This window comes from Fusarium tjaetaba (assembly GCF_013396195.1).
Source record: "Fusarium tjaetaba strain NRRL 66243 chromosome Unknown NRRL66243_c0000163, whole genome shotgun sequence".
NCBI lineage: Eukaryota > Fungi > Ascomycota > Sordariomycetes > Hypocreales > Nectriaceae > Fusarium > Fusarium tjaetaba.
In genome coordinates, this window is record NW_023501359.1 from 87,509 (window position 1) to 111,899 (window position 24,391).

At 48.3% G+C, this 24,391-nt stretch overlaps 9 protein-coding genes across 9 annotated transcripts; 3 read left to right on the forward strand and 6 right to left on the reverse strand.

Moving 5' to 3' along the window:
- Nucleotides 1-594: 594 nt before the first annotated feature.
- FTJAE_7916 (sorbitol dehydrogenase) lies at nucleotides 595-1,838 on the reverse strand (the record flags this gene model as incomplete). The annotated part of the gene is made up of 3 exons (XM_037354679.1): nucleotides 595-1,309; nucleotides 1,358-1,728; nucleotides 1,782-1,838. The coding sequence occupies 3 exons, from the start codon at nucleotides 1,836-1,838 to the stop codon at nucleotides 595-597; spliced, it is 1,143 nt and encodes a 380-aa protein (XP_037205004.1).
- Nucleotides 1,839-2,868: 1,030 nt separating this feature from the next.
- On the forward strand, nucleotides 2,869-3,752 carry FTJAE_7917 (2-deoxy-D-gluconate 3-dehydrogenase; the record flags this gene model as incomplete). Its single annotated transcript, XM_037354680.1, has 3 exons — nucleotides 2,869-2,991; nucleotides 3,045-3,257; nucleotides 3,306-3,752. 3 exons carry the CDS (start codon nucleotides 2,869-2,871, stop codon nucleotides 3,750-3,752), a joined length of 783 nt encoding a protein of 260 aa, XP_037205005.1.
- Nucleotides 3,753-4,571: 819 nt separating this feature from the next.
- FTJAE_7918 (glucosamine-phosphate n-acetyltransferase) lies at nucleotides 4,572-5,152 on the reverse strand (the record flags this gene model as incomplete). The annotated part of the gene is made up of 2 exons (XM_037354681.1): nucleotides 4,572-4,815; nucleotides 4,866-5,152. The coding sequence occupies 2 exons, from the start codon at nucleotides 5,150-5,152 to the stop codon at nucleotides 4,572-4,574; spliced, it is 531 nt and encodes a 176-aa protein (XP_037205006.1).
- A 2,955-nt stretch (nucleotides 5,153-8,107) lies between these two features.
- FTJAE_7919 (uncharacterized protein) lies at nucleotides 8,108-11,126 on the reverse strand (the record flags this gene model as incomplete). The annotated part of the gene is made up of 7 exons (XM_037354682.1): nucleotides 8,108-8,217; nucleotides 8,273-8,620; nucleotides 9,192-9,257; nucleotides 9,607-9,703; nucleotides 9,838-9,975; nucleotides 10,020-10,417; nucleotides 10,598-11,126. The coding sequence occupies 7 exons, from the start codon at nucleotides 11,124-11,126 to the stop codon at nucleotides 8,108-8,110; spliced, it is 1,686 nt and encodes a 561-aa protein (XP_037205007.1).
- Nucleotides 11,127-12,322: 1,196 nt separating this feature from the next.
- FTJAE_7920 (uncharacterized protein) lies at nucleotides 12,323-14,089 on the reverse strand (the record flags this gene model as incomplete). The annotated part of the gene is made up of 4 exons (XM_037354684.1): nucleotides 12,323-12,547; nucleotides 12,602-13,228; nucleotides 13,277-13,993; nucleotides 14,048-14,089. 4 exons carry the CDS (start codon nucleotides 14,087-14,089, stop codon nucleotides 12,323-12,325), a joined length of 1,611 nt encoding a protein of 536 aa, XP_037205008.1.
- A 1,243-nt stretch (nucleotides 14,090-15,332) lies between these two features.
- FTJAE_7921 (uncharacterized protein) lies at nucleotides 15,333-15,932 on the forward strand (the record flags this gene model as incomplete). The annotated part of the gene is made up of 2 exons (XM_037354685.1): nucleotides 15,333-15,838; nucleotides 15,890-15,932. 2 exons carry the CDS (start codon nucleotides 15,333-15,335, stop codon nucleotides 15,930-15,932), a joined length of 549 nt encoding a protein of 182 aa, XP_037205009.1.
- A 1,380-nt stretch (nucleotides 15,933-17,312) lies between these two features.
- FTJAE_7922 (esterase lipase) lies at nucleotides 17,313-20,663 on the forward strand (the record flags this gene model as incomplete). Its single annotated transcript, XM_037354686.1, has 1 exon — nucleotides 17,313-20,663. One exon carries the CDS (start codon nucleotides 17,313-17,315, stop codon nucleotides 20,661-20,663), a length of 3,351 nt encoding a protein of 1,116 aa, XP_037205010.1.
- A 169-nt stretch (nucleotides 20,664-20,832) lies between these two features.
- FTJAE_7923 (alpha-n-arabinofuranosidase alpha-L-arabinofuranosidase) lies at nucleotides 20,833-21,816 on the reverse strand (the record flags this gene model as incomplete). The annotated part of the gene is made up of 1 exon (XM_037354687.1): nucleotides 20,833-21,816. The coding sequence occupies one exon, from the start codon at nucleotides 21,814-21,816 to the stop codon at nucleotides 20,833-20,835; it is 984 nt and encodes a 327-aa protein (XP_037205011.1).
- Nucleotides 21,817-22,497: 681 nt separating this feature from the next.
- Nucleotides 22,498-23,159, reverse strand: FTJAE_7924 (uncharacterized protein; the record flags this gene model as incomplete). The annotated part of the gene is made up of 2 exons (XM_037354688.1): nucleotides 22,498-22,931; nucleotides 22,985-23,159. 2 exons carry the CDS (start codon nucleotides 23,157-23,159, stop codon nucleotides 22,498-22,500), a joined length of 609 nt encoding a protein of 202 aa, XP_037205012.1.
- Nucleotides 23,160-24,391: the final 1,232 nt, after the last annotated feature.

Below are 24,391 nucleotides of genomic sequence, written 5' to 3' on the forward strand. Positions count from 1 at the left end.
CCCAAGTGATAAAAAGACTTGGGTGAATTTATAAAAGATTGGGATAGTGGTACTAAGTTTAGGATATATTTTGCTAAGTTCATTTTCATACTTTATATAAAAGTCTGGTGTTTTCTTGCCCCCCCCCACCCTCTGAGACCTTCTGAAGAGCAGATGAACCTATATATATATGAGGCATTGATCACCTTAATGGCAGCTAAAGGATGTAAGAACACTGTATTGACTATTCTAGCAGGTGGTAAGCACTCTTAGTATAGTTATTAGAATCCTTATAAGTTTCTTAGTCTAGGTATTCAGATATAATTCTAATTCTATATCTAAATAGCTATCCCTAGTCCTCTAGTTTGTGCTATACCTATAGTTATGCTGTTAATAAAGAGATGGCCATGTTCACTCATTAGTCAGACGTGTCAAGTATACCAGCGAGAAGGGCCAAGGTGCAGTATTAACTTATTCAAACATCTCATCACTTTGCCAGAAACTACCTAGGTATCTATAATCCTCAAGATCCCATGCAACACGCCTTTTACCCCATTCATAAAATCCTCACGGTCAACTCCCACAATCGTTATTAATTTACAACCGACCTTTTAGTCATTTTTCGTTAAAGTCCACAACAACCTTGATAACAAGGTTGCCTTGCTCGTCCCTCACCTTGCCAGCCATCTTGAAAGCCTCCTCAATGTTCTCCATGCCATTGTATCTTTGAGTGACCAGACGGCTCACATCAGGCATGTTGGCAGGAGGGTTGGCCAATAGCTCAATGATCTCCTTGTATGTGTTGGCGTAGCGGAAGACACCCACGATATCGACTTCGCGAAGAGCAGCGGCCGACATGGGAATGGTGAGGACGGGAGTTCCCATGCCGATGATCATGACCTTGCCTCCAGGCTTGGTAGCGTAGATGGCTGTTTGCACACAGGTCTCGACACCAGTGCACTCGTACACAGCTGTAACCTCACCGACAGCCTCTCCATTGACTTGTGTCTCCTTCACCATAGCAGCGACCTTTTGAGCAAAGGCGAGCTTGTCCTCGATAGTTTGTGGGCGCTCCATAGGGACGACTACTGAAGCATCGGCAAAGCCATTGTTGATAGCAAAGTCGAGGCGGTCCTTGAGGATATCGGCGATGATAACGGTCTTGGCTTGGTCGGCCTTTGCGACTGCGGCTGCGAGAAGACCAACAGCACCAGCGCCGAGGACGAGCACTGTTGAGCCCTTGGGGAGAGCGGCGCGATCACGGGCGTGCATTGCGACTGAGAGAGGCTCAACGAGAGCGCCGAGATCGAGAGTAACATGTTCAGGCATCCTAAGCAGAGGTCAGTTTCCTCGCCCCACAAAGCTTCAATTGACTTACTTGTGGCACCACTTAGCAGGGTGGTTAATTCTCTCCTGTAGAGTTCCCTGCGCATGAGGATTGGCCTTTGCTGAGCTGCGGAACTTCATTCCACGGCAAATGTTGTAACGACCCTCACCACAGAGCTCACAAGCCTCACAAGGAAGACCGACCTCGAGCGCGACATGGTCGCCGGGCTTGAGATGTGTGACTTCTGAGCCGACGGCTACGACTGTACCTGCGGACTCATGGCCGAGGGTGAGAGGTTCGCGAACGATGATGTCGCCGTTGCGGAAGTAGTTGTAGTAGTGAAGATCGGAGCCGCAGAGGCCGGTTGACTTGACGGCGACTTGGACTTCGTTGCTTGAGGGTGCGGGAAGTTCACGTTCTTCCTGTGAATTGAGTCAGCCAGCGATCTTGAATTCCATTGAGTAATGGTGTTTACCAGACGGAGATCCTTCTCACCGTGGAGGACGGAGGCCTTGACACGCTCAGTTGCCATGATGAAGATATGAGGGAGGCGAAAGTGGTGATATGATGAAGAGAATGATTAAAGAAGAGTAATAGAGTAATTCGTGAACTATTGTGACAGAAATATGCAGGAAATGGCCAATGTTACAGATGCAAAAGTTATTGGAAGATCATGGATCAAGACGAGAGCGAGAGGTGGGTTAGTAAAGGGCGGAACCAAACAAGGACATTCAAGCCAGGGCCGATGTCGACCAAATATCGGATTGGACAGAAGCGATAGACTACAATTCCCTCCCTAATTGATTCTCAGAGTCTCATCGCGGAGAGAGGACCGAGGTGACCTTGACCTCGGAAAAGGTGCCCATTGAAATGCCCCGCGAGGAGACGTCCCATGACGTGCAATGCCCCCATGACAGCAAAAAAAAAGAAGAGAGAATCTTTATCCGCAGTGGTAGAGACAGTGGCTAGCGTGCCCCCACTGCCCTGTATCCCGCGGGGTGAAGCGCTAAAGATTGAGCCGTTGGGTTTAGGGCGATCCACTGTTTTGGAGATGTTGGAGAAGCCCAGGGAAGGAAATGTTGGCCGACTCATGAGCTGGATGAGGGAGAATGATCAGATCTGTCTCTTATAGGGGGTGTTTTGTTTTATAAAATTCAGTAAATATCTAGAAAGTGTATCTATTGGGCCTGTACCGTAGAGAGCTACATGCTACCAGTCTGTACATATCTCATGATACAGAATAGCATCACTCTGCGGGGATCCAGAGCTCGTCTTCGGCCTTCTCTCCGACCTTCACAAGCCGGTTGAATGTAAACCTACAGAGTAAAACCTGCATTCCGAACAATTAATCAATTGGCCAGTTCTAGTCCGGTCCAATTCACCTACTTAGAACCAATCCGGCTCCTCCTAAGTCGGAGCTCAAAAACTTACCCCTCGGTCATTAATAGCGTAGTACCCCAGCCTATCCATCATCTCATGGTGGAACTGACTGCCCCTCCTTGAATAAACGAAAAAAGAAAACATCACCAATTATTCACGACTTCAACAACTAATATTTCAAAATGTCTGCTTCTTTCTTCTCCCTTGAGGGCCAGACTGCTCTCGTAACTGGTGGTACGCGCGGTATTGGCCAGGCCGTGGCAATTGGTCTTGCTGAAGCTGGCGCCGATGTTATTCTTGTACAGGTACGGAACGTTCTCATGATGAGACCAGAACTCGAGACTAACTGGACATATAGCGAGATACCACATCACAATCGACAAAAGAGTCGATCGAGAAGCTTGGCCGAAAGGCTTTCATCTACACAGCCGATCTATCGTCCCAAGAATCTGTTGCTGGGCTTGTGCCTAAGGTGCTCGCCGATGGACATCAGATTCGCATTCTGGTGAACTGCGCTGGTATTCAGCGACGACATCCTTGTGAAGTCTTCCCCGACAGTGACTTCAATGAGGTATGAAATTTCAACTTCTTGTCTCATAGCATATCTAACGGGCTACAGGTCATCCAAGTAAACCTCAACTCCGTCTTCACCCTCTGCCGCGACGTCGGCGCCCACATGCTCAACCTCGAACCCTCACCTGTCACAGGCCGTCGCGGCAGCATCATCAACTTCGCCTCCCTCCTCACCTTCCAGGGCGGTTTCACTGTGCCTGCTTACGCTGCCTCCAAGGGTGCAGTAGGCCAAGTCACCAAGAGTTTCGCCAACGAGTGGACCTCAAGGGGTATCACCGTAAACGCTATTGCTCCCGGTTACATCGCAACCGACATGAACGAGGCACTTCTCGCCAACCCAGAACGTCTTGCTTCTATTACTTCCAGAATTCCCGCTGGTAACTGGGGTTCACCCGATGACTTCAAGGGAACGGCTGTGTATCTGGCGAGTAAGGCCAGTGGGTATGTGAGTGGGCATGTGTTGGTTGTTGATGGTGGTTGGATGGGCCGATAGACGATTCGCTTGAGGGTGGTCTCTAAATCAAGCTCGAAAATAGATTACAATATAATACCTTTGGCGTTTTTGCAAAGTCGGAATGTCAAGTGATTAACGACGGGCGCGAACAAGTCTTCGTCTGGCCAGGCGAAGGGAACCGCTTGGGTCGATGAATGTCGTGACTCGGTTTGTCAGATGCCTGACGATATGGAAAGCATCCGGGTTCTTGGATCGAACACTGTAGTGACTAATTTAACAAGTATTCTACAGTGGCATTTATCACTTACAGCAATTGCAAGGCTGCAATTCGGACTTTGATGAAGGAGTGGCTCAACTCGTCGGACATCTTGATATTCACTTGGGGATTTCGACGAAAAGACTTTAGAGAACTGGGCGAGACTGAATATGTTCAGCTGGGTGGCTGTAGTTAACAGTCGGCAATATAAGCAGGTTTTATGCGCAAACTCATCGGTCATTCACATGCGCTTCGAATCGGAAGCCGAATATGGAACCTCACTCAGCTGATGATTCTTGTCATACAGCAGCTTACATGGATCTTCTCCGAATGTCTCGGGTTACCCGCAAGATCTCACTTGTTCCGTCGCCCGATAAATGTGCAAACAGTGCAAAAATTCTCGTCTATATTCTCCCGTCCGTATATCTACCTCTAAATCCGCCCAATATCGTATCCGTATCCTCTTTAGATTTTGCTTCCTGCGCCATGCGAAACCGCATCAGCCTCTGTGCAACGCACGCAAACGATAACAAAAGGAAACATGCGCATGCGCCACGCATACACATACGCATTGCATTATATCGTAGAATTACTTAATGGAATCACTGGGATTTACCCTTTGAGCCCTCATAGTAGTGGGCCATCTGGAGGCCTGCTCTTCGGAAGCCACACTTGACGTAGAAACCCTCGTTGGCTTCGCTGCAGTCGAGAATGCTCTTGTAGCAGCCGACTTGCTCGGCGATATGGTCGAGGGCTTGGATAATTCGGAGACCGAGCTTCTTGCCCTGCTGGTCCTTTGCGACGGCGATATCTTCGATGTGGCCTACGGCGCCCAGGCTGTGAATGCTACAGACTGTTAGCGGCTGTCTAGCAGACAGTAAAGACCATTGACTTACAACTTGCGCTCAGTGATCAAGGCGCCAGTTCCAACAACAGGCTTGTCGCCTCGCGAAGTATCCTCAATGATGATAATGTAGTAACTGCCAGCAGCGAGCATGTCATCGTACTGCTTGACGAAGTCGGCTTCGGTGATGTCGCCAACCGTGGTCAAGACACGCAGACAGTCGAGGAAACCGCTGCTGAAGTCTGACTTTCGCAGAGCGCGCAGAGTATAACCCTCGGGGAGAGCGGCGCTGACCTCTGAGGAGAGGAGGTTAGCGCTGAACATGCCGTCTTGAGCCATGGCGGTGTCGGTGTCGATTTGGTGGGGGAAGATTGTGTTTGGCGGGGTGTTTGTCGAGGGGTATAGGGAGATGTCTCGACAAAAAGACTTTGATAGATGTTCAAACAGAGCAATTGAAGAGAGATATACACAAAAAGAAGATAGAAGATGTTGAGATACAATCGATGTAAGATCTGGGAGTGTTTCGTCTTTTTCCGTTTCAGAACAGAATGGGCGGAGTCTTGAGCTGAGCTTGGCTTGACCTTTCCCGTACCTTTTTGTGTTTAGTGCCCCCCCACTGGTTCTATATCAGGGACGATTTACCATCATCGCTCAGGGGTCAGCGAGTCACAGCCTCAAGGCGATCCCGACACTTGTAAAGCCCAGAGAGCAAAAAGTGTGGTTCCGCCCGGGATCGAACCGGGGACCTTCTCGGTGTTAACGAGATGCCATAACCAACTAGACCACGGAACCGAGGTATTTGATTGGATGGAAGGGAGGAAATCAGTTGGGGACCAAGATTGTGGTGTTGGTGGAGGTCGATGAAGCTGTTGCAAAGTCATTCCATGGTTCACTTATACGGATGAATGGAAAGTTTTTGTCTTATCTATATCATTCGGATAGAAACGCTAAGTAAACTCTCGTGGTGAGTTTGTTGCATAAACTTTAGTAACGCTATCTAGATTGCTGTTACAAACAACAACCCAGCATCTGGCCCTCACATATCTCTCTACGCAGTAAAGACGAAAGAGTAGCCAGTGTCATTCCTGTGGCCGCTGATAGCTTACATTCGATGTAAAGATCAGATCCATTGATTATCATGGCCCCTTCTACTTTCGATCGATGAGTAGTGCATCGATAGTGTATTTTACGTGTATGAATTGACGCTGCTTTCGACTGAGAGGGCGCTACAAGAAATTGCTGGCGGTGCAACCGCTTCTTCGGACGGCGGCATATGAGCAAGCTCTTGGGTGAACGGTGAGAAAGAAGAGGTCGTGTAAGCGGTTGTCCAAATTGAATCTGTTGAGAAAGGAGAGTTATTCGCATAAGCATTTACAAATTCATGGCACTCTTCGGCATGGTATATCTGCTCTAAACTTGAAGCAAGTCGTCGGTCGTTGGGAAACCGAGCAGCAACGAGGAAGTAGTGTCAGAAGGGGCCCTAAAAGATGCTAGTCTGATGGAGACTGTAGTGATGCAACTCACGATTGACCAATTGATGTCAATCCGGCTGCTTGGGGACTTTCGTCTGTTTGAGCAGATAGACTATCTGCCCGGATACTAAGCCAAGTGGCGGCTGAACTTGCCCCTGGTTGGAAGAAGAGGACATGGTTGGGATGTATGTCCCAGGTATGTGTGTGCAAGGAGTCAGTGGTGTCTATGAATACTGATCTTAGCAGCGCAACTCCCACCAAGGTAAGGTAGGGTGGACTACTCTGTATTTGCAGAGTTTCTTTCACATACATTCTGGAACACAGAGTATCCCGGGATGGCACATGCTAACTGTTTCCTGATATTGGAGACACGAGTAGAATAATTGCCATACAACTTTTCACGTAGCGAACCACTGGTCAAGACACCATGCTCAAGCTTCAACTATCTCCCTTTCAGATGACTGTTGCGTGTAAACAATGGCCGTCTCAAAGGATCTGTTCATCTCCAGCCTATTTGTTCTGCGTAGGCCGTCTCAAACGACTTACACCCTTATTCAGCGGTCCCAGGCTACCGGTACTGCTCGCTTGGTCAAATCACACCGTCATACCTGACGCTAAAAAGCATTATGCACAAGGCTGGAGGAGCCGCTCCCTCATATTTCAATATCTCTGGCCTATTTCCAAGCTTGTACGGATACACTGTTCCTCAAACTACCATGCTTTTGCTCTCCCGCCTTGATCTCCACCATGCACGAGAATTGTAATATCGTCTGGAACTGAGTTCATATGTCCCGGCGGCGTTTTCCTTACAATTACCTCATTCCCGCGCCTAAACGATACTATAATGCACTCAGCAGCACATTCAAAGCGTTGGAAAGTTCCAGCCGAAAACCCATGATAGGACTTTTTATCCTTGTCACTTAGATTTGAACCTTCTGATAATCCTTCTCGCCAAAGATTGTCCTAATGGTAAGTAGCGAAACAATACAGATTTGTTTGCATGCTTACTCACGATTGTTTCTTTCGTTGTCATTTTGTATGTAAGAGTGTGTGGCCGAAGAAATCCCGACTTGTACCCTGCGACAGGTGGGTGTCTCGGGGTTAAATACTCGGATGCGATGCGTTGATGCCTAAATGAGCTGAGGCGACTGGTCTCGCGCCCATATTTGGGTCACAGTTATCGCGTGGCACCTTTGGGCTTTCAGGGACTATTGAGTAGGAATTAAACAGGAAGCGACAGTAAGGTAAGTAGGTATGGTATGTAGGTAGTCGAATAAGTGCGTCGCTTTCCTGTTGTGATGTGGAGGGAATTAGCATTGGGTTTTGTGTCTGCTGACTATCAGGCCGCAGGTACTGTAGGTGGGTCTGTAATCAGTAAGGTAGCAAATCACATGTGACTGACACCCACCAATTTAGACGTTCCATTCTCTTGAATTCAATGAGCCAGGCGATTGTACACCAACCCAGAGGTTCCATTCCAGATATTCATACATTCAGCCTTGCCAAGAATAACATCAATAATAATGACTTGGCCTGGAAACGCCTGGCACTTCACGCACTGCGTTATCGGACTATTCGGAAGCTCCATTGCCCGTGTTTGGGAGGTTTCAATGGCGCTGGAAATGTATTCTCCAAGGTACTGTGCCACACGAGCTCTGTTGGAATATGCCACGAACCCATCAGTCATTATGCCACTGGGACACACAAAGAGCCCGTCCAGGAAGTCCGGATCCCACCCAGTGGTAATCCGAAGACGTCCATCTAACTCGAGCTCTGGCAAGTATAGGGCTACCCTACCAGTAATTGCCAGTTTAGCCAAATGCTATAACTGAGGGATCTGAGGGGCGATATAGTGGAAGTATCCTTGTTGGTCAATGATGATGGCGGGGATCGCGTTGAACAAGCTGTGATCTTTCTGTAGATTTTCAAAAGCTGAGTTTGATTAGCAGAGTCGCAAGCAAGCTGGAGCTTATTACAGGACGCTGACCTTTTTGGAACTTGGTATTAGATGAGATGTTTATAGTGTGCGCAATTTGAGCGTTAAGTGCGAGGTATCGGGCTAGGTGTGAAGCGACAAGACGGGCTTGCCTTTTAACCTCATTCCACAACTCGTCCTTCATCCTGTCGATTTCCCTGGTCGTCATACACAGGCCGTAAACAATAACGAGCTCGGGGTCCGAATCTTCAAGGTCTCTGATCCTTTCGCTTGCAACACCCTTGATGAAGCTGCTGAGGAGCGTTTTCAGTCGCTGCAGGGATTTTGAGCTGAATTTCTGGGTGGACTCGGCATTGTGGACGCTGTTTAGCACCTCCGATGCCTCTATCTGGAGGATAGCTGCGTGGCATTGAGCTAGCGCTGAGCTCCTTTCTGAAGGACTTAGGCTTTGGGGGTTCGCCTTGAGAGTTGGAATAATGGTTTCCATAACAATAAGATGTGAAAAGAATATCAAGACAAGAATGTCTGACAAGAACGCCCAGACAAAGTATGCCAGGCCAATTAAAAAAAAGGTCTCACAACACGATATGTACTGCATGTCAGGCGGGGCCAGAGAATGGCCAGATGCAGATGAGATAGGGAGGCAAGGGTCGGGAGCTATCATGGTGGCTAACATATGCAGCCAAGAATGTCTGCCAAAAATGTCCAGCCCACAATGTCTGCCAGAAGTGGCAGAGTCAGAGGCCCAGCCGTGTAAGACTATCTCGAGTCAAGATATGCAGCCAAAGATATCAGCCAAGATGTAAAAGATGTTAACAAGGACGCGAAAGACGTATTTCATTCCACTACAACTCTGTAACTCTCTTCCAACTAGATGAGGAAGCTGAATCGGCCTTGAGGAACGCTATCGTAATCGAGCATGTAAACACAGCTTAACATGGACCTGAATCATAGGGGCCTGTAAACCTACCATTCTTGACGATGTAGCAGGGCAATTCCTTGAGAACGGGTAAGTATACGAGGGTAGAGAATAGTACTGTAGGCTAAGTAGCCTGTTATGCAGCCTAAGCTGGTGGTGCTGAGTTGCATCAGGGCTGAGGTCGAGGTGCATGGCCAAAACCAACGATCAAAGCACATCAAAGACGAGCCTTCTTTTGATCGAGAAGAGAAAACAAAGGGTGATATATAGGTTGTCATGCTTCCTCTGCTTTGAAGTGACCGACTATCGATGGTCCTGGACACCAAACAGTTACAACATGCCAGACACCTCTTCCACTCAAGCGGAACAAGATACCAGCGGAAACAAGATGCCGCAGCAAGGTGGCAGTACTCCAGGTATATATTACACTGACTCTGAGAATTGCCCAGTCTAACCGCCAGCGTACAGTTGCCACTGCCCCAAGACCAGGGCCGATTGCTGCTGATCAGATTGTAGGGGTGAAGGAAGATGTGGTGAGAATTAAGAAGACTTGAAGCATGAAACTGTATGTTCAAAGTACAACTAATAGAGAAATATACTTGATCGTCCCCGGCGGTAATAGTCTTGTGTTTTGATCTAGTATATACCCAGTTTGCGTCCTCCATTCAACTGTGGTACTAGACCCATTACTACTGACTGAAACTGGCTCTTGTGATGCCTCTACTGGAACTATGATCTGGAGGTGACCTTTCGGGACATAGATGCTTGATGATGCGACTGAGATAGAGAGCTTCTGGACGTACGTCTCTTCAGCTTGGATGAATTCGGATTTTGCCTTCTCGGTTAGTAAGGTTGACGGCACTTAGGCATGTAACTCACCAAGTCGTGCAACACCTGCTGCATCGCGCGTCCATGGATGCCCTCATCCCATTCATAAGAGAAAATATAGTCATTTGTAGGTGAATATCCCGACTGGTTTTGGTTGACGTATGCTACCTCCCGTTGCAAATCAAGCGATGTTTCAAATGCCTTGAAGCCAGAAATTGGTGTATTGACTTTGGCAGGGTAGTTCCGTTTGTAGTCGATAAATTCTGACAAATCAAGGTCAGTTGATGGTAATGGCCTAGGTTCAGTCCATGCATCTCTAATTGGGTCGTATCCCAGGGGAAGCCCATGGGATGTCTCCCAGAAGATATCGCAAGCATCTTGGTTGAGAATAGTTGTCTCCAAAGCATCTTGAATATCTGATAGCTTATACTTTGGCCGCAGCAGAAGAACTAGAAAAGGAGTATATAGTTTTAATGAGCTTCTGATTTTAGGGGAAGGCGTGTGTTCTTGAAGCTTCTTCTTGAACATCCTATATTTCCTGGCGCTTTGGGCACGAAGAATATACAGTGGGGTGTCTGTTTTTGGATAAGAAGAGGCAAAAAAAGGACTGAAAAGTGAATTCTTCTTACCTAGAAGCATGAGAAGCTCGAGAGCAAGGTCCTCCCATTGTAAATACAGATGGTCTATCAACTGGATTATTTCGCGTACCGCCCGTTCATCCTTATTAATCAGATCTTGAGATACCTTTTTCCCATGAAGCCGAGTGATTGTTGATACAGCAATCTCTTGGTGACCAAGATGTTTGTCAACTATAGTAGCAGCGATAATAACTAGTTGCTGCCAAGGGACCAAGGCGGAATGTTGGGATGGCCATTGGATCAGGTCGATTTTCTCAAGCTTTGACAATTGTCGGTGGACATCCCTGGGATTGTCGAGCCCCCGTAGCCTCCTGCGAGCTCTGAGCTGGCCATCCTCCCGAGACAGGTCTTTGATCAAAGAAGTAAAGTGTTGAGGCAATTGTTCTGCCCGAGCCGTATCCTCTTTTCTCACCTCGAATACGATCATGGATGGTACAGGGGGGCCACCTGATGCAATATCGGAAAGGCCTTCTGGCCCGCTGTTTGATGATGATGGTTGCTCATAACGACGCTGATTCATTATGGCTTGTCTGAGCGTGGTTTTGATAAGGCGAGAAAAAGGGACACTTGCTTGTATAATGGATGTTCTGTCAGGGCTCTGACTTAGTAGCGTGCTTTGGTCCTGCTTACTCCAAACGGCTAGCTTGAGATGGACGTGGGCCGGGGAGGGGGGGTGCATAGAGTCTCTGAAGTTCAAGATGTGGGTGCTCTTCCAAAAGTGGTCAACAAGACTATCTTGCGCTATACTGTATTCACAATAGCTCAAACTCTCGACAACCGTCCTGGAACAATCTGGTTGACTAACATCCAGACACCGACCAAGTACTTATAGCAATGTGCACCTCAGCAAGACAACAGTATAGTATGGCCGGCCTCATCGACCGGTTTCCCCCAAGTGTCTCTCAGGTTCGTGTGTTCTCCCCCTGAAAAGCCAGATCCCTTTGGCCGTGGTGCATCCCAAACCCTCCACCAAGGCGCAGGCCAAGCCAGTCACACAAGAACAATGCCTATCACTGAGACGGTTGTCGGGCTCTCGATCCTCGCCGTTGTATCTGCCTTGGCCTTGTGTATCACTGTACACCGCCGTTTCTCCCCAGGCCGTGTCAGCCCACAAGATGCAGTCGAGGAAGGACTCCAGATAGGCGCTGTCATTCGCTCGAGCCGCAGTCTCGTCATCGCCACCATCAGTCAGATTCCCATTTTCCATCAAGCTTTAGATATCCCCCCAAATCACTTCTTCCATTCAAGACATCACTTCAACCATTTAAAAGGCCTCTAGCCGGACTTCCTTCTCTACCACCAGCAGTCCGTCAATATGGAGTCTTTCTCTCCCCTCCATTAATCATGGGCCTAGCTACCATTGGGAAAAATTTTCCTATTCCCTTTTATAATGGACGAATTGAAGTGCATTTGAACCCTACTGTGAGAAAGTTCTGGAAGGAGGATGGGGACAAGGAGGATGAAACGTTGGATGAACATGGAGACAAAGTACTCACCCTATCGGGCATCATACATCATAGGACTACTAACGAGGGGGATTTACTGCCTTGGGGAAAGTTCCCGACGCATGAGATTACAAGCCAGGATCCAGTGAAGCTATGGGCAGAGATCAAGGAGCATATTCGAAACCAATATTAGCGTTAGATGGTTTAAGCTTGAGAAATCGATTATAACCAGGTAGAGAGAGAATGGAGTTGAAACGATGAATAAGGCATATTAAATCCGAGAGATCATTGTGAATCCATGTTCTTCCTCATCCTCGTCAACCATACTGGCCATATGACTGTGCTCAAGAGAAAAGCTCTCTCTTGCAGTGTCTTCAGCTTCTAAAATTTCCCGGTCGAGCACGTCGCGATGCTCCTCAGTCGTGAGCTCCTCAAATCTCGCCACGAGTTTCTCCTTGTGCTCAACATGAATTGAACCCTCTGGGCTAACTGCATCCTGCGTGAAATGCGTATTAGCATTGCCAGGTTTCGGTTCGGGCCTTAAACGTACCTCATTCTTTTTCTCGGCGAGTTTAAGATCCGCCTCGGGTTTGACAGCCTCTGAACCGGCCGTATGGCTATCAGGCCAAACGAAATTCCAATAATCGACCGTCATGGCAATTCTGACACGGACGTGGGAGAAGGGAGACCGATCTGCATCAACTGCATAGAAGCAACGACACTTCGCTAGAGTGACTCCATTGTAGATTGCAGAAATGACCTCTTCGACTTTCGCCACGGCTTCAACAGGGCCAATTTCATAGGCGGGTAGCAACCTAGTAAGTTCAATGCCATCGGGAGTTCGAGCTGTCACTCGTAGATATTCAAAACCAGCAAGATATTGTTTGACTTTGTCGTCAACCATTTCTAGAGCGGCGCGTAAGTGTCCACCTCCAATTGTGAGTTGGAAACCACGTTTGTAAAGCCGTTCGAGGATCTGACAAGGCTCGTAATTTTTGGCTTCTTCGAAAAGTTTCTGGGGGTCTGCGTCGTCTGGTGACAGGATGTATATGAAAGTAACATACACCATGAGTAGTTTGAGCATGAGGTCCCAGGAAATGAAGCACAGGCATTCTCTTTCTTTATGCGTTCGATCGTTCAAGCTCGAGTCGCCAACACTAGAACGTTCGGCCGTGTCCTATATCGTCTTAAGTCTTGCATAGATCGCGGGTTATGACAGACGCACCTCTCTCTTTTCCTTGGAATCAGGTATGATATCTTCCGGTTCTTGCACCGCTTCGAAGGATTCGAGTCCTGGTGGTAGAGCCGGGACGCAAGCCAGTTGCAACGTTGTGTCCAGTGTAGGATTCAATGCCTGCGTGGAATCGGCGGAAGTACATGAAGATGAAGATGAAGGACGTCGGGATAAGTAGTACTCTTTACCGAACATTTGGCAGTCCTGAATCGTGAAATCTAGCATGTCATCAGTCTCCTTTTGCCATTTCAACCAATTGACAAGCTTGAAGTAGTGCGAGATGCACGGGGACGCGTCCTCGTAAACTGCATAACAATAACCAAGCTTTCCTGTACGATGCCCAATTGAGATGAGATTCTCGAGCAGTTGATCTGCTGATAGTTCCAAAGTTTCATCTCCATCGACAGGACGTAGACGCAGCCAATAAAGCTCATGGCCCTTTGAGGTCTTGACCACCTTGTGCAAAGCCTCAAGAGCTTTGCGAGGGGATTTCTTTAGTTCGTGGAGGAGTTGAGCTCCGGAAATCTGCTTCGAATATCGTTTGCAAAGACTTTCGCAAAAGTATTCAATAAGCCAACGCGGCCCATTTTCTTTTGCTTCTTCGCATAGCTTCTTGGGGCTCAAACGGTCAGGTGATGAGGCAGATTCAAAACAAGTGAGCGGTATGACGAGCCTATGTAAGAAGTCATCGTCATTGGCTGTTGCATCCTATCATGTTTGTCTCAGTCAATGCTCAAGCTTCGCTTTGGACGGCGGACGCACCTTTTGGTTTCCAGCTACTGGGCTGTTACATAGAGCAGTCATTTTGTTGAAATATACAAGCTTATAGATTGGTGGGGAGGAGAATGCGAAGAAGCAGGAGAAGAGGGACGAACTTGAGTGGGGGACGTCTGGTATATGTGACATTCGAACCGGACTTGAACAACGGCCTCTTCTTCAGTCACCGTGTTACTCTTTTCCCGTCTTGTCCATGTGCAGCTGGAAATCTGAGAAGCAGATCCGTTGAGGCCTTGGAATCAAGTGAGATCACTCACTTACACGCCCCATTACCACGCACCCCTGGTTCACACCCTTCGCCTCCAAGATCCCCACCTGAAAGACTGCATTAGCGTAGACTAGATACATGGTCCATGGCAGCTAGGGATATGCAGCAGACTCTGAAGTCTATTTGTCGAACAGTACCTCCCTGCATCTTATGTTCACTGGTTCGCCGTCATCTATCTACTGTGCATGCATAATCCAGTTTTCAGTACACTGCCCTCCATACACTTTGATCTTTCCTAATGTCGGTGAATGTCGTAGTTTTGGGGTGCCCATGGAGTGGCCGAACTCTCATTGTGCTGTTTTTCTTTGCAAGTGCCTGAAATTGGTATGAGAATGGCCTGTTTGGTGATACATTTTGTGAGACTTACTGCATAGACCTTTGAGCTGGAACCATTCATTTGTTGGCTTCGCCTGCCAGGTTTTTCTGAGGTCCTATAGGTCTCGCACCAACCAATAACCTCGATGAGTGGGTGGCCACATGCGTATCGTCGCTTGTGATAGGATTAGCAGTTGAACACATAGAAGTAGTTAAGAATAAGTGGCACTGGAGGACTTGCATGCTGATATCCACATATTCGAGAATAGATTTGCGTGGAAATACTGTTGAAGCTCTCTCTGGCTGTAGAAAACAGGTGCCTGAGTAAGATATTTATGCAATTTGGTCCTTGTAGTTATAAAACGCTATAACTTGAAGCATCTGGTTTGCATTAGTTCGGCGCCGTCTACGCAATTACTAGGATACGCCGGGCATTCGGTAACCTTGTCAGGTTGGGAGCTATTCGCAGAGCAAATAGGTCACAGGGCAATAGTTTTACTCTCGCTCTCCTTCCGGATCCCTCCCTGCAAGACTGCATTAGCGTAGACAACATGATCTACGGTAAGAATGCGGCACCCCCGGTGACCAGTTGTCCGCATCCTCTGATACTGGGCTGAATCTATTTTATTGCAGGATTAATAGTCCTCTGGGAGCAGATCTTTCACCTCCCAAACCGAGATAATCACCATGGCGGATGAGCCTACTGTCTTCCTCCGGGCTATTTGTTTGAAGGCGTATTGTATCCAGGGTCCCTCCTATCTCGATATTACTGGATATGTGGAATTTGGTCTCGCCTCCGCGACTCAAAATATCATCTTCCGCTGTTCTGAGGCCCTTGGTATCGCAGTCGAGCTGGCTTCTGATGCCTCGTTGGAACTCACGGCTGAAGCTCTTGTGAGTTTGGAAACTCGCCTTGAAACCAAGTTTCCCAATCACCGACGCCCTCTCCCGCGTTGCCCAGATCCCCCTTGCGTTGAATCGTCAATGTTGCACGTCAACAATATTGCCAGTTGCTTGAACATACCGGGAGCCAAAGTCGAGCCCTGGGGTTGCTATCAAGAATGTATGACAGCGGCGGTCTACGGAAAATTAGGCTATAAGCTAGACGTGGAGTTGCTAAATGACAAGAACTTTGAGCAAATGGCCTCTCACTCTGCGAAGTTGAGCTTGTGGTACACACATGGTCTTCCTGCGTAAGTGTCAATCTGATATAACTTCCTGGACAAACTTCTGATTATACATAGGATCCGCTCTGCGACAAGATACACCATCGAGCAGTCATTCTGAGTTCCTCTGAATTTAAGGTAGCTACTGAAATGGACGACAAGTGCGAGGAGTGCGGCAATGAACCCTCAATCATCGTTTCCAAGCAGGTGCTTAGCCTATGCCAGCCGGTTGAGATTCATACTTGGCTGATGGATGATACTGGCACTCTACAACAGCAAGCCTTCGCATTTACAATCACTGCCCACGGTATTGAAAAGGGATATCTGGGAAAGTTGTTAGATCACAAGCCATGGAGACGCCATCGCCAGAGGAAGCGGAACCAGGCTTCGGAGTAAGCAGAGTCTGAACTGATCCTTGTATCATAATCTGCGACTGCTGCCATCGATGCCACTACCGCTCCTATGTGGTTGTATATCTCATCCGTGTTGAAAATAGTGTCCAGCTTCTATCAACTAGGACGAGTTATAAGCAGATTTTCGTGGAGAATAGCATTGTGGTTTCTACTGTGGCTCGTGCTGTGGCTAGGTAGATAGGCCAGGTAAACTATGTGTGGGCCTAACATCTAAGGCGCCCACGATATTCAAACGTGCCCGGCCTCGACTGTAGGGTACCTACCAGTAGCATGCTCCCTTTGCTCACTGGCATTGGCATTGTAAGCTTCCAATACCAGGCGGAAGTTATTTTGTCATCAACTTAGTACTAAGGTAATCTCTATATCATCCAAGGTTTGAAGGGTTGTGTCAACGAGATTGAATGTTTTAGACACTCGAAATTGGAATGGATGGGATGGCATCTAGACCCTGATAACCGGTATCAGAAGCTTCCCAAAACTCGGAACATTCTCGACACTATTTATGATAGCGCTGCAACGTCAAGGTCTGATCAGGTACAAAACTCAATTTCCAAGACGAATTATATCAGCGCGATTAGACACTAACACTAAAAGAACAAGGATTTAAATTGATGAGTTGTCAAGCATCAAAGTCGGGTCTTGGCAGGTACAGGCTCCTTTATCATGCAATCACATGCAAATCTGTTTCACATCTCGTCATCTCTTGATGTGTCTCTTGTGTCTCTGTGTCTGTCTTATTCCCTGTATTATTCCATGTCGTCCAACCAAATTCACAAGCGACATGCCATTCGTTCTTTGTCACGTTCTTATTTACATTCCGACCATGTAATTGGTGTTACTCGTGGCCACCCTTCGGTCTGTTAAGTGTGTTGGGATTCACGACGCTAGAGCTGAACTACTCAAACTTCGCTCAAACCTCGTCTCGAAACAAGCCAGTAACACTCAGGCCTCTTGTTCGTTATTCTTTTCTATGAGCGAACATTTAACGTCTATGCTAGTGTCGTTGAACTACAACTATCCCGTCATACCCACTCTTCTTTCGCCCCTCAACACCATCACGATCGGGCTTCAATGACAACCACTCCGCCATGGATAACTCAAGCATCATATCAGCCGAGGATCTTCCTCCGCAACCAGGTCGAACACTACTCCCCTCTCCAGTCGCTCAAGCCGTTAGTCTTGCAACACGCTCAACATGTCTCGCGATTCGCCTCAGTTCCAGGGCCGGATCTTACGGTCTAAGTGCTGCAAAGGTAACCACGCTATCCTCCCTGGAACTTGCTCGTAGCATGGTCGAAACTGTTTTATCGCAAGCAGGAAGAGAGACACTCTCACGATCACAGAGCGATATGTCTACCGCTGAAGCCGAATCCATCATCGAACGAAGTTTCGAGCATCTTCACCATGCCATGTCCCAGGCCGTCTTCTGGACAAGTGCAGGTTTTCACTTCACGAGTACAACTTTCTCGATGGCTTCAGGGATATCACAACTACTTCTATCTTCGCTCGATCAGATCTTCGGGTCGACTGATTCCTCTCGAGCCATCGCGAGTATCATCACACTAATCAGACGGGAGTTCCACGATCCCACCACCGGCATTCATGGGGACACTGTTGGTATGATGGATCTTGTGCTTGGCTTATGTGCTTTGGCATACCTACAAAGGTGGTCCTGGAAGATGGTCGAAGAGGAAAAACGACGACAGGATTCTGAAGAGATAATATGGGACGTCGTCGTATTAAATGATGGTGAGCGTGTTGACATTCAAGATCGTATTACTCGAACTCCTATCTTCACGAGGCCGGCCAGTTCAGCATCCCGAGACACAAGTCCCACCAAACTCCAAGAAGCCGTCATTGGTTCTCAATCCGCATCTTTTAAAGAAGAGGAAGCTGTCATCGACCAGCTCAAGGATGAAATGGTCAAGAAACTCCCTCCCGACACTTCCGTTTCCATTTCCAACACAGTATCATCGACACAAACAGTCACCATTGATGTTGATGGACCTCGTCCATTCCCTTTACCTTTACTACCGGGTGCCGAGATTGTTGAGACCAAAGGATTGAGTAATCAGGCAGGCCGCCGTACCAGCCAGATACTAAGCGACCCTCCCGAAGCCTCTAGCTACCGTGTTGTCTATAGGCTCGAGAGATCAAGGACTGGTGATATTTCCTTTCAGGGGTCTCAGGACATACCTGTCTCTGTGATTGATGTCTCAAAAGAGGAACCGGCTCCCGAGGTTCCAGTCAAAGTACCTCCCCAAGTGCCCAAGAAGACGAGGACAGCGGGAGTCAAGTCGCCTCCACCGCAACGTTCAAGACCCGTCAAAAGCGCCAACGATCAAACAGCCCGAACTTCTCCTCAAACTATACCAAAACCTCGAGCAAGCGCAATACGAGATGAAAAGGGGAAGTTCACACGGCCAACTTCCGCGTCACCACCATCGTCGCCAGTAGAGATTAAGACTCCACAACGCGAAGCAAACCAGAAGAGACCACGCGCACCTGTCAACTCTTCACAAGCCGCCAATAAGACCACTTCCCCACGAGAAAGCACCACAGCTCCCAGAAGAGTGTTGCCCAAAAGGAAGTCGGACTCTTCGACGACGAGCCAAACAAGCGAGAAGAAAACTGGTCTTAGACAGGCTCTTCGAGAAGGAAGTCAGTCAATCTCAAACATCTGGAACAAGGATTCGCCGCCACCAGAGAGCAGACCTCGTCCACAGTCACGAATATCGACTGTTAGTAAGACTGGCAACAAACCAATGCATAGTCCCCGCTCTTCCTTGGATCAAAAGCGCATTGAAAAGGCGGAGCTTATACCACGCAACCCTTCTCGTGCTAGCTATGTCTCCGTTCACGAACGTCGTCGAGATTCTATGATATCTCAAACAGATACCTACTCCATCCATTCGGGATATGGCACCCCAACCCACTCTCCGAGTGTTTCACTGAGTGGTGCCGCATTTGATTCGTCTTGGGTTCAGCAAGCCCAGAATGATGGTCTGCTTGCACCTCCTCCAATGTCTACCGGTCACCGCAGGGTTCTTCGTAGGAGCCCAAGTCTTTGGAGCATGGCATCCAATGATTCACAATCATCACTAGTCCTTTCATACTACCATCAAAAGAGCGCATACACAGCATCAGATGCCCTTGGGGGTCTTCGACGTGATGGTACGGTAAACGGGATATTCCCTCAAGCACATGTACTCCGAAACATCACGAGGTATATGAGGTTCTCGTCTGCGTCGTATGGTTCCGCGTTTCTCAAGTTCATGGGCATTTCCAAAGATATGCCCCTATTAAGAGCTTGGGATAGCACCCACACAGATGTCAGACACTTTGTCCATCATACTGAATCAGACACCCACAGCGTTCTTCTTGCCTCTATTGTTGATCCACAAGGAGGGACGGACTCCAGTGGTTCAACTGGGACTGGCGTTCCTTTGGTGCACTACATCTCCCTGGACCATGATGCTAAAGCAGTCGTGCTTGCTTGTCGAGGTACACTAGGTTTTGAGGATGTTTTGGCAGATATGACATGTGATTATGATGTTTTGACTTGGCGTGGTCGAGGCCACAAGGTACACAAAGGTGTCCATGCCTCAGCTCGTCGTCTCCTATACGGTGGCGATCGACGGGTGCTGTTCACTCTCCGAGAGGCATTGCTCGAATTCCCAGATTATGGGCTTGTCCTCTGTGGCCATTCCCTGGGCGGCGCAGTGACGGCATTGCTGGGAGTGATGCTTTCTGAACCAAACCCAACAGGCACTGGCTTCGTGACTGCCATTGAGGGACCAGAAAGGACTGTTGGTGATGAACTATCCGATGGGCTTTTGCCTGTTCATTCTACGTTACCACCACGACGTCCTATACACGTGTATGCGTATGGGCCTCCCAGCACTATGTCAGCGTCTCTACGCAAGAGAACTCGTGGTCTCATCACAACCGTGGTTCATGGGAACGACATCGTTCCATATTTGTCACTGGGAGTTCTGCACGACTTTCAGGCAGTTGCACTCGCATTCAAGAATGACCAACAACAAGCCAAGGCGGAGATACGTCAACGCATATGGCAGGCCTTCCAGACTGGTGTGGCAGACAAGTGGTACGGAGGTTTGCCCTCTGTCCCATCTGGAGACTCCTCCAAATGGGGTCATTCAGTGTTGCAAGGCCTCAGATCTGGTATGACGAACCGTAAGCTTGTGCCACCTGGAGAGGTTTTCACCATCGAGACACAACGGGTTTTGAGGCGAGATGCATTCTTGCTACCCGAAGAAGATCATATTGGAAAGCCAGCCCAGAGAATTGTGATGAAATATGTCAAGGATGTTGAGGAGCGCTTCAAAGAGCTAAGATTTGGAACGAGTATGCTGATTGATCATAACCCAGCTAGATATGAGGAAGCCTTGAACAAGCTTCGTGTTGGAGTCGTGTAAGTGTAAGTGGGACTTTATGCTGATGAGTTACGATACGGAATGATTCGGAGATTTTGTGATTTAGGTGTACAACAATATGCAGTGTTTCACGACGGAATGACTTGGATATATGTGGTCTATTTACATCAAATTGTATCTTTTTAACTCATATGTGCAACACCGCGGATATCTAATCAGCTGTAGTGGTGATGATCTTGCCATCATCGTCATAGAAGATCTCCTTGGCCTTGACAGATCTCAAGTGATCCACACCCTTGCTCAACTCGCAGTCGTGGTAGAAGAGATATGTCTTGCCCTTGAACTCAACAATGGAGTGATGTGTCGTCCATCCCAGCACAGGCTCCAGGATACGTCCACCGTAAGTGAAAGGCCCGTATGGGCTGTCTCCAGTAGCGAAGCACAGGAAGTGTGTATCGCCTGTTGAGTACGAGAAGTAGTACTTTCCATTCCTCTTGTGCATCCACGCAGCCTCAAAGAAACGTCGGTCATGGTCATCTCCCAGAATGGGCTTACCAGACTCAGGATCGAGGATCTGGATCTCCTTGACTTCATCGGCGAATTGATGCATGTCCTCAGTGAGCTTGGCTACTCTTGGTCCTTGGGCGGGAACACCCTCGCCGCTGACCTCCTTAGGACCCTGCCACTCGGGGTCAAAGATATCATTGCCCTTCTGGTAGCATTGCAACTGGCCACCCCAGAGACCTCCGAAGTAAAGGTACGCTTGGCCATCCTCATCCACGAAACTTGCAGGGTCAATACTGTAGCTTCCCTTGATGGGCTCTGGGTCGGGAGTGAAAGGTCCCTCAGGCTTGTCACCGACAGCAACGCCGATGCGGAAGATTCCCTGCTTATCTCTGGCGGGGAAGTAGAGGTAGAATTTGCCGTTCTTCTCAGCGGCATCCGGAGCCCAGAGTTGCTTGGAAACCCAGGGGATGTCTTCTGTCTTTAGAACAACACCGTGGTCGACGACCTCAGCTGGTGGGTCGAGGCTCTCAGTGCTGAAGACATGGTAGTCGGCCATGTCGTACTGATCACCATTGTCGTTGAATTTGATATCGGTCTCACGATCGTGAGAAGGATAGACGTAGATCTTGCCATTAAAGACATGCGCCGAAGGGTCGGCGCTGTAGACGTTGGTGATGAGAGGCGCCATGATGTATGACTTTATGAGATGTAATGTGTTGTTTGGGTGGAGGTGATGACTTGCAGTAGCTGAGAGAGGACTGCCTTTTAATATTTGAACGAGAATTATAATATGATATGGATAATTGACCCCGCGTTGACTTGTGAATGCGACTTGAGGCTCATCTCAGTTGATTCATTTATCCAGTCAGGCCACGCAATTACCCGGGTTGAGTTCCACACCAGATGATCAAGTTAGAAAGCCAAGCCAAGCACCTCGGCATGGTGTGTATGTTCTCAGTTGAAGAAAGATAAGTCGATGACACGGTGCGACGGCTCAAAATAGCCGCCGGTAATAGGTTCTGCCCATTCAATTGTGGCGTATTTTTGTTCCTGGGCTATTTTACCCAAAATATCGTGAGAGCTTTTGTGGTTGTTTCATCATATGTTGTCTGATATGCCAGATTTGCCTGTTGGGCACTGACAGCGGAATTTAGGCAAAATAGGTACAAAATGCCGGCATGTTTTCAATATGCATAATTCAGTTAGCTTGAGCCTTCAGGGTAAGTGGCAATGTGGGACGGTAATTCATGGGATCGTCATTATCGACGTGTAATTCGTTGGCTAAAATAGAGAGGGTCTCTGTGGTCTGTGGTCCTGGGTCGGGTCTTTGAATCATCAGGTTTGAGAGTGGGAGGGAGATATTGCGGACCTAGAAGTCTTGGACTCCAGTCTCGCCTTGTCTTGTTGGTAACTGTGCTGAGGATTCATCCTCATCTATCCAGCTTGGTTCTTCGTCGTCGAACCAGGCATCTTGAGCGTCTCTTCTGATCATGGTATCAAGATCTTCATCTGCGTCGACGGGCTTGTAGTCAAAGTCCTCGTCTAGACCATGAACGAAGCGCTCTTCTAGGAACGCATGCCATAGGAGAAGGCCATGGGCTTTGTCTGCTGCTGGTTTCTCCCATGGATGCTCAAGATCACCGCCCGAGTTCTCAATGTCACCATCTTTCAGCCGCGAGAGCTTGAGCTCTCCACGTTGCAAGTCAGCCTCGAGGGTTCTGCCATAGCCTTTGGCTTTGCCCTCAGCTTCACGCTCCGCAGGAGACTGGAACCTCTTTACTAGCCGCTCGTACAGCACGGGATCTAGGGGCAAAGTCAGGTTGGGAGCTGGGGATGATCGAGTAGTACGGCTTTACCAGCGAGCTCGTGCTCCAGGTTATCAAAGTATGACGGATGTCGACTGAGGTACTCTCGCCTTCGGTTCTGCGCTTGAATCTGTGCAGCCCGAGATGGAGATTTGGGGATGCGCGGGACGGGCTTGTCTGGTTGCTCGCCTAGAGGTTGCCCGCCCAGAGGTTTTATAGGAGCCATGACGATTTACGTGTGATATACAGTATTATAATGTCGTTGTACGGATAGTGATTGATAAATCTTGTCAGTTATTGATGTTTGATCGACAGAAAGGTTGGTGTATGCTGGAGGCGAATTGATGCGCAACCAATTATGTCAGCTTCTTGAGCTGTTGAGGGCCCCACTTCTCATCCACCATTTGCAAGATCTCGAAATATGAGATTGGCGTATCACAGACAGCAAGACCTTATGTATTGGTTATTAACAGCATCTTCTATTCGCTCTTCTATTGCTACGTTTCCTTGAGTCAAACGCGTTGAAGAAGATCGCTGATGAAATGGCTGCAATAACCTCTAGATTGGGTATCATTCTTCAACAAAAGAAGATACTCTAACCGGGGGAATATGCTGCCAAGCTTGACCTTTCTAGCGATGTCGTGGCCGCGTAAAGTTTGTTATGGTCCGGCTCCCAATGGCTTCGTCGACTGAAGGAGAAGCTGTCGCTGTGTCTGGGGTATCAAGCCACGGGGCACAAACGGTGCAATGCATGAGCAGCACTGCAGCATGTGAACTTATTGTTACATGTGAGATGTGACACAACCTCAAGAAATGGAATGATCTCAAGACGCCAGCTTTTGACTCTGAGAATCTCTTGACGAGAGATCTAGACTGAACAACAGAGTCCAACGGACCAGGGACCCATCTTTAAAGAAGACTTTCAGAAGCCTGTTGTCAATATTTGACAGGTGAAGCGATGGTCTGAACGGAAAATAAGTCCAATTGACCTGGATGACCCCTGTCGATAGAGACGCTCGGGTGGCTCTTGAATGGGTGTAACCGTCTCGAATGGGTGCAATGAGCTGTGCATTGTGTAGCTCGAGCCAATGCAGGCTCGGCTTAAGATTACCCTGGCCAAAAAACGAGCGCGCAATCACGATCTTAGCAGGCCCGAAAGCACGCCTAAAAAGGGCCAACCAAGCTTACCTGCTTGCTTGCCCGCTTGTGCTTGTGCTTGTGCCTGTCCTTGTACTTGATATTGGATCCTGGGGGAAAGCTTTGGCTCTGGATCCCATCGACACTGCAACGGCGGATCTACTCCTTGGAGATTATTTTTTTCTTTACTTCCGTGATATCCTTGACAGGCCTTTTCTCTTCTTTTACCCGATTCTGGTTCTTCATTCTTGGGATCGTCAGGTTCTTTTATTCCCCTTTTAATCCTTATCGGCCTCGCTTGTTGATATACCCTGTTCCGAG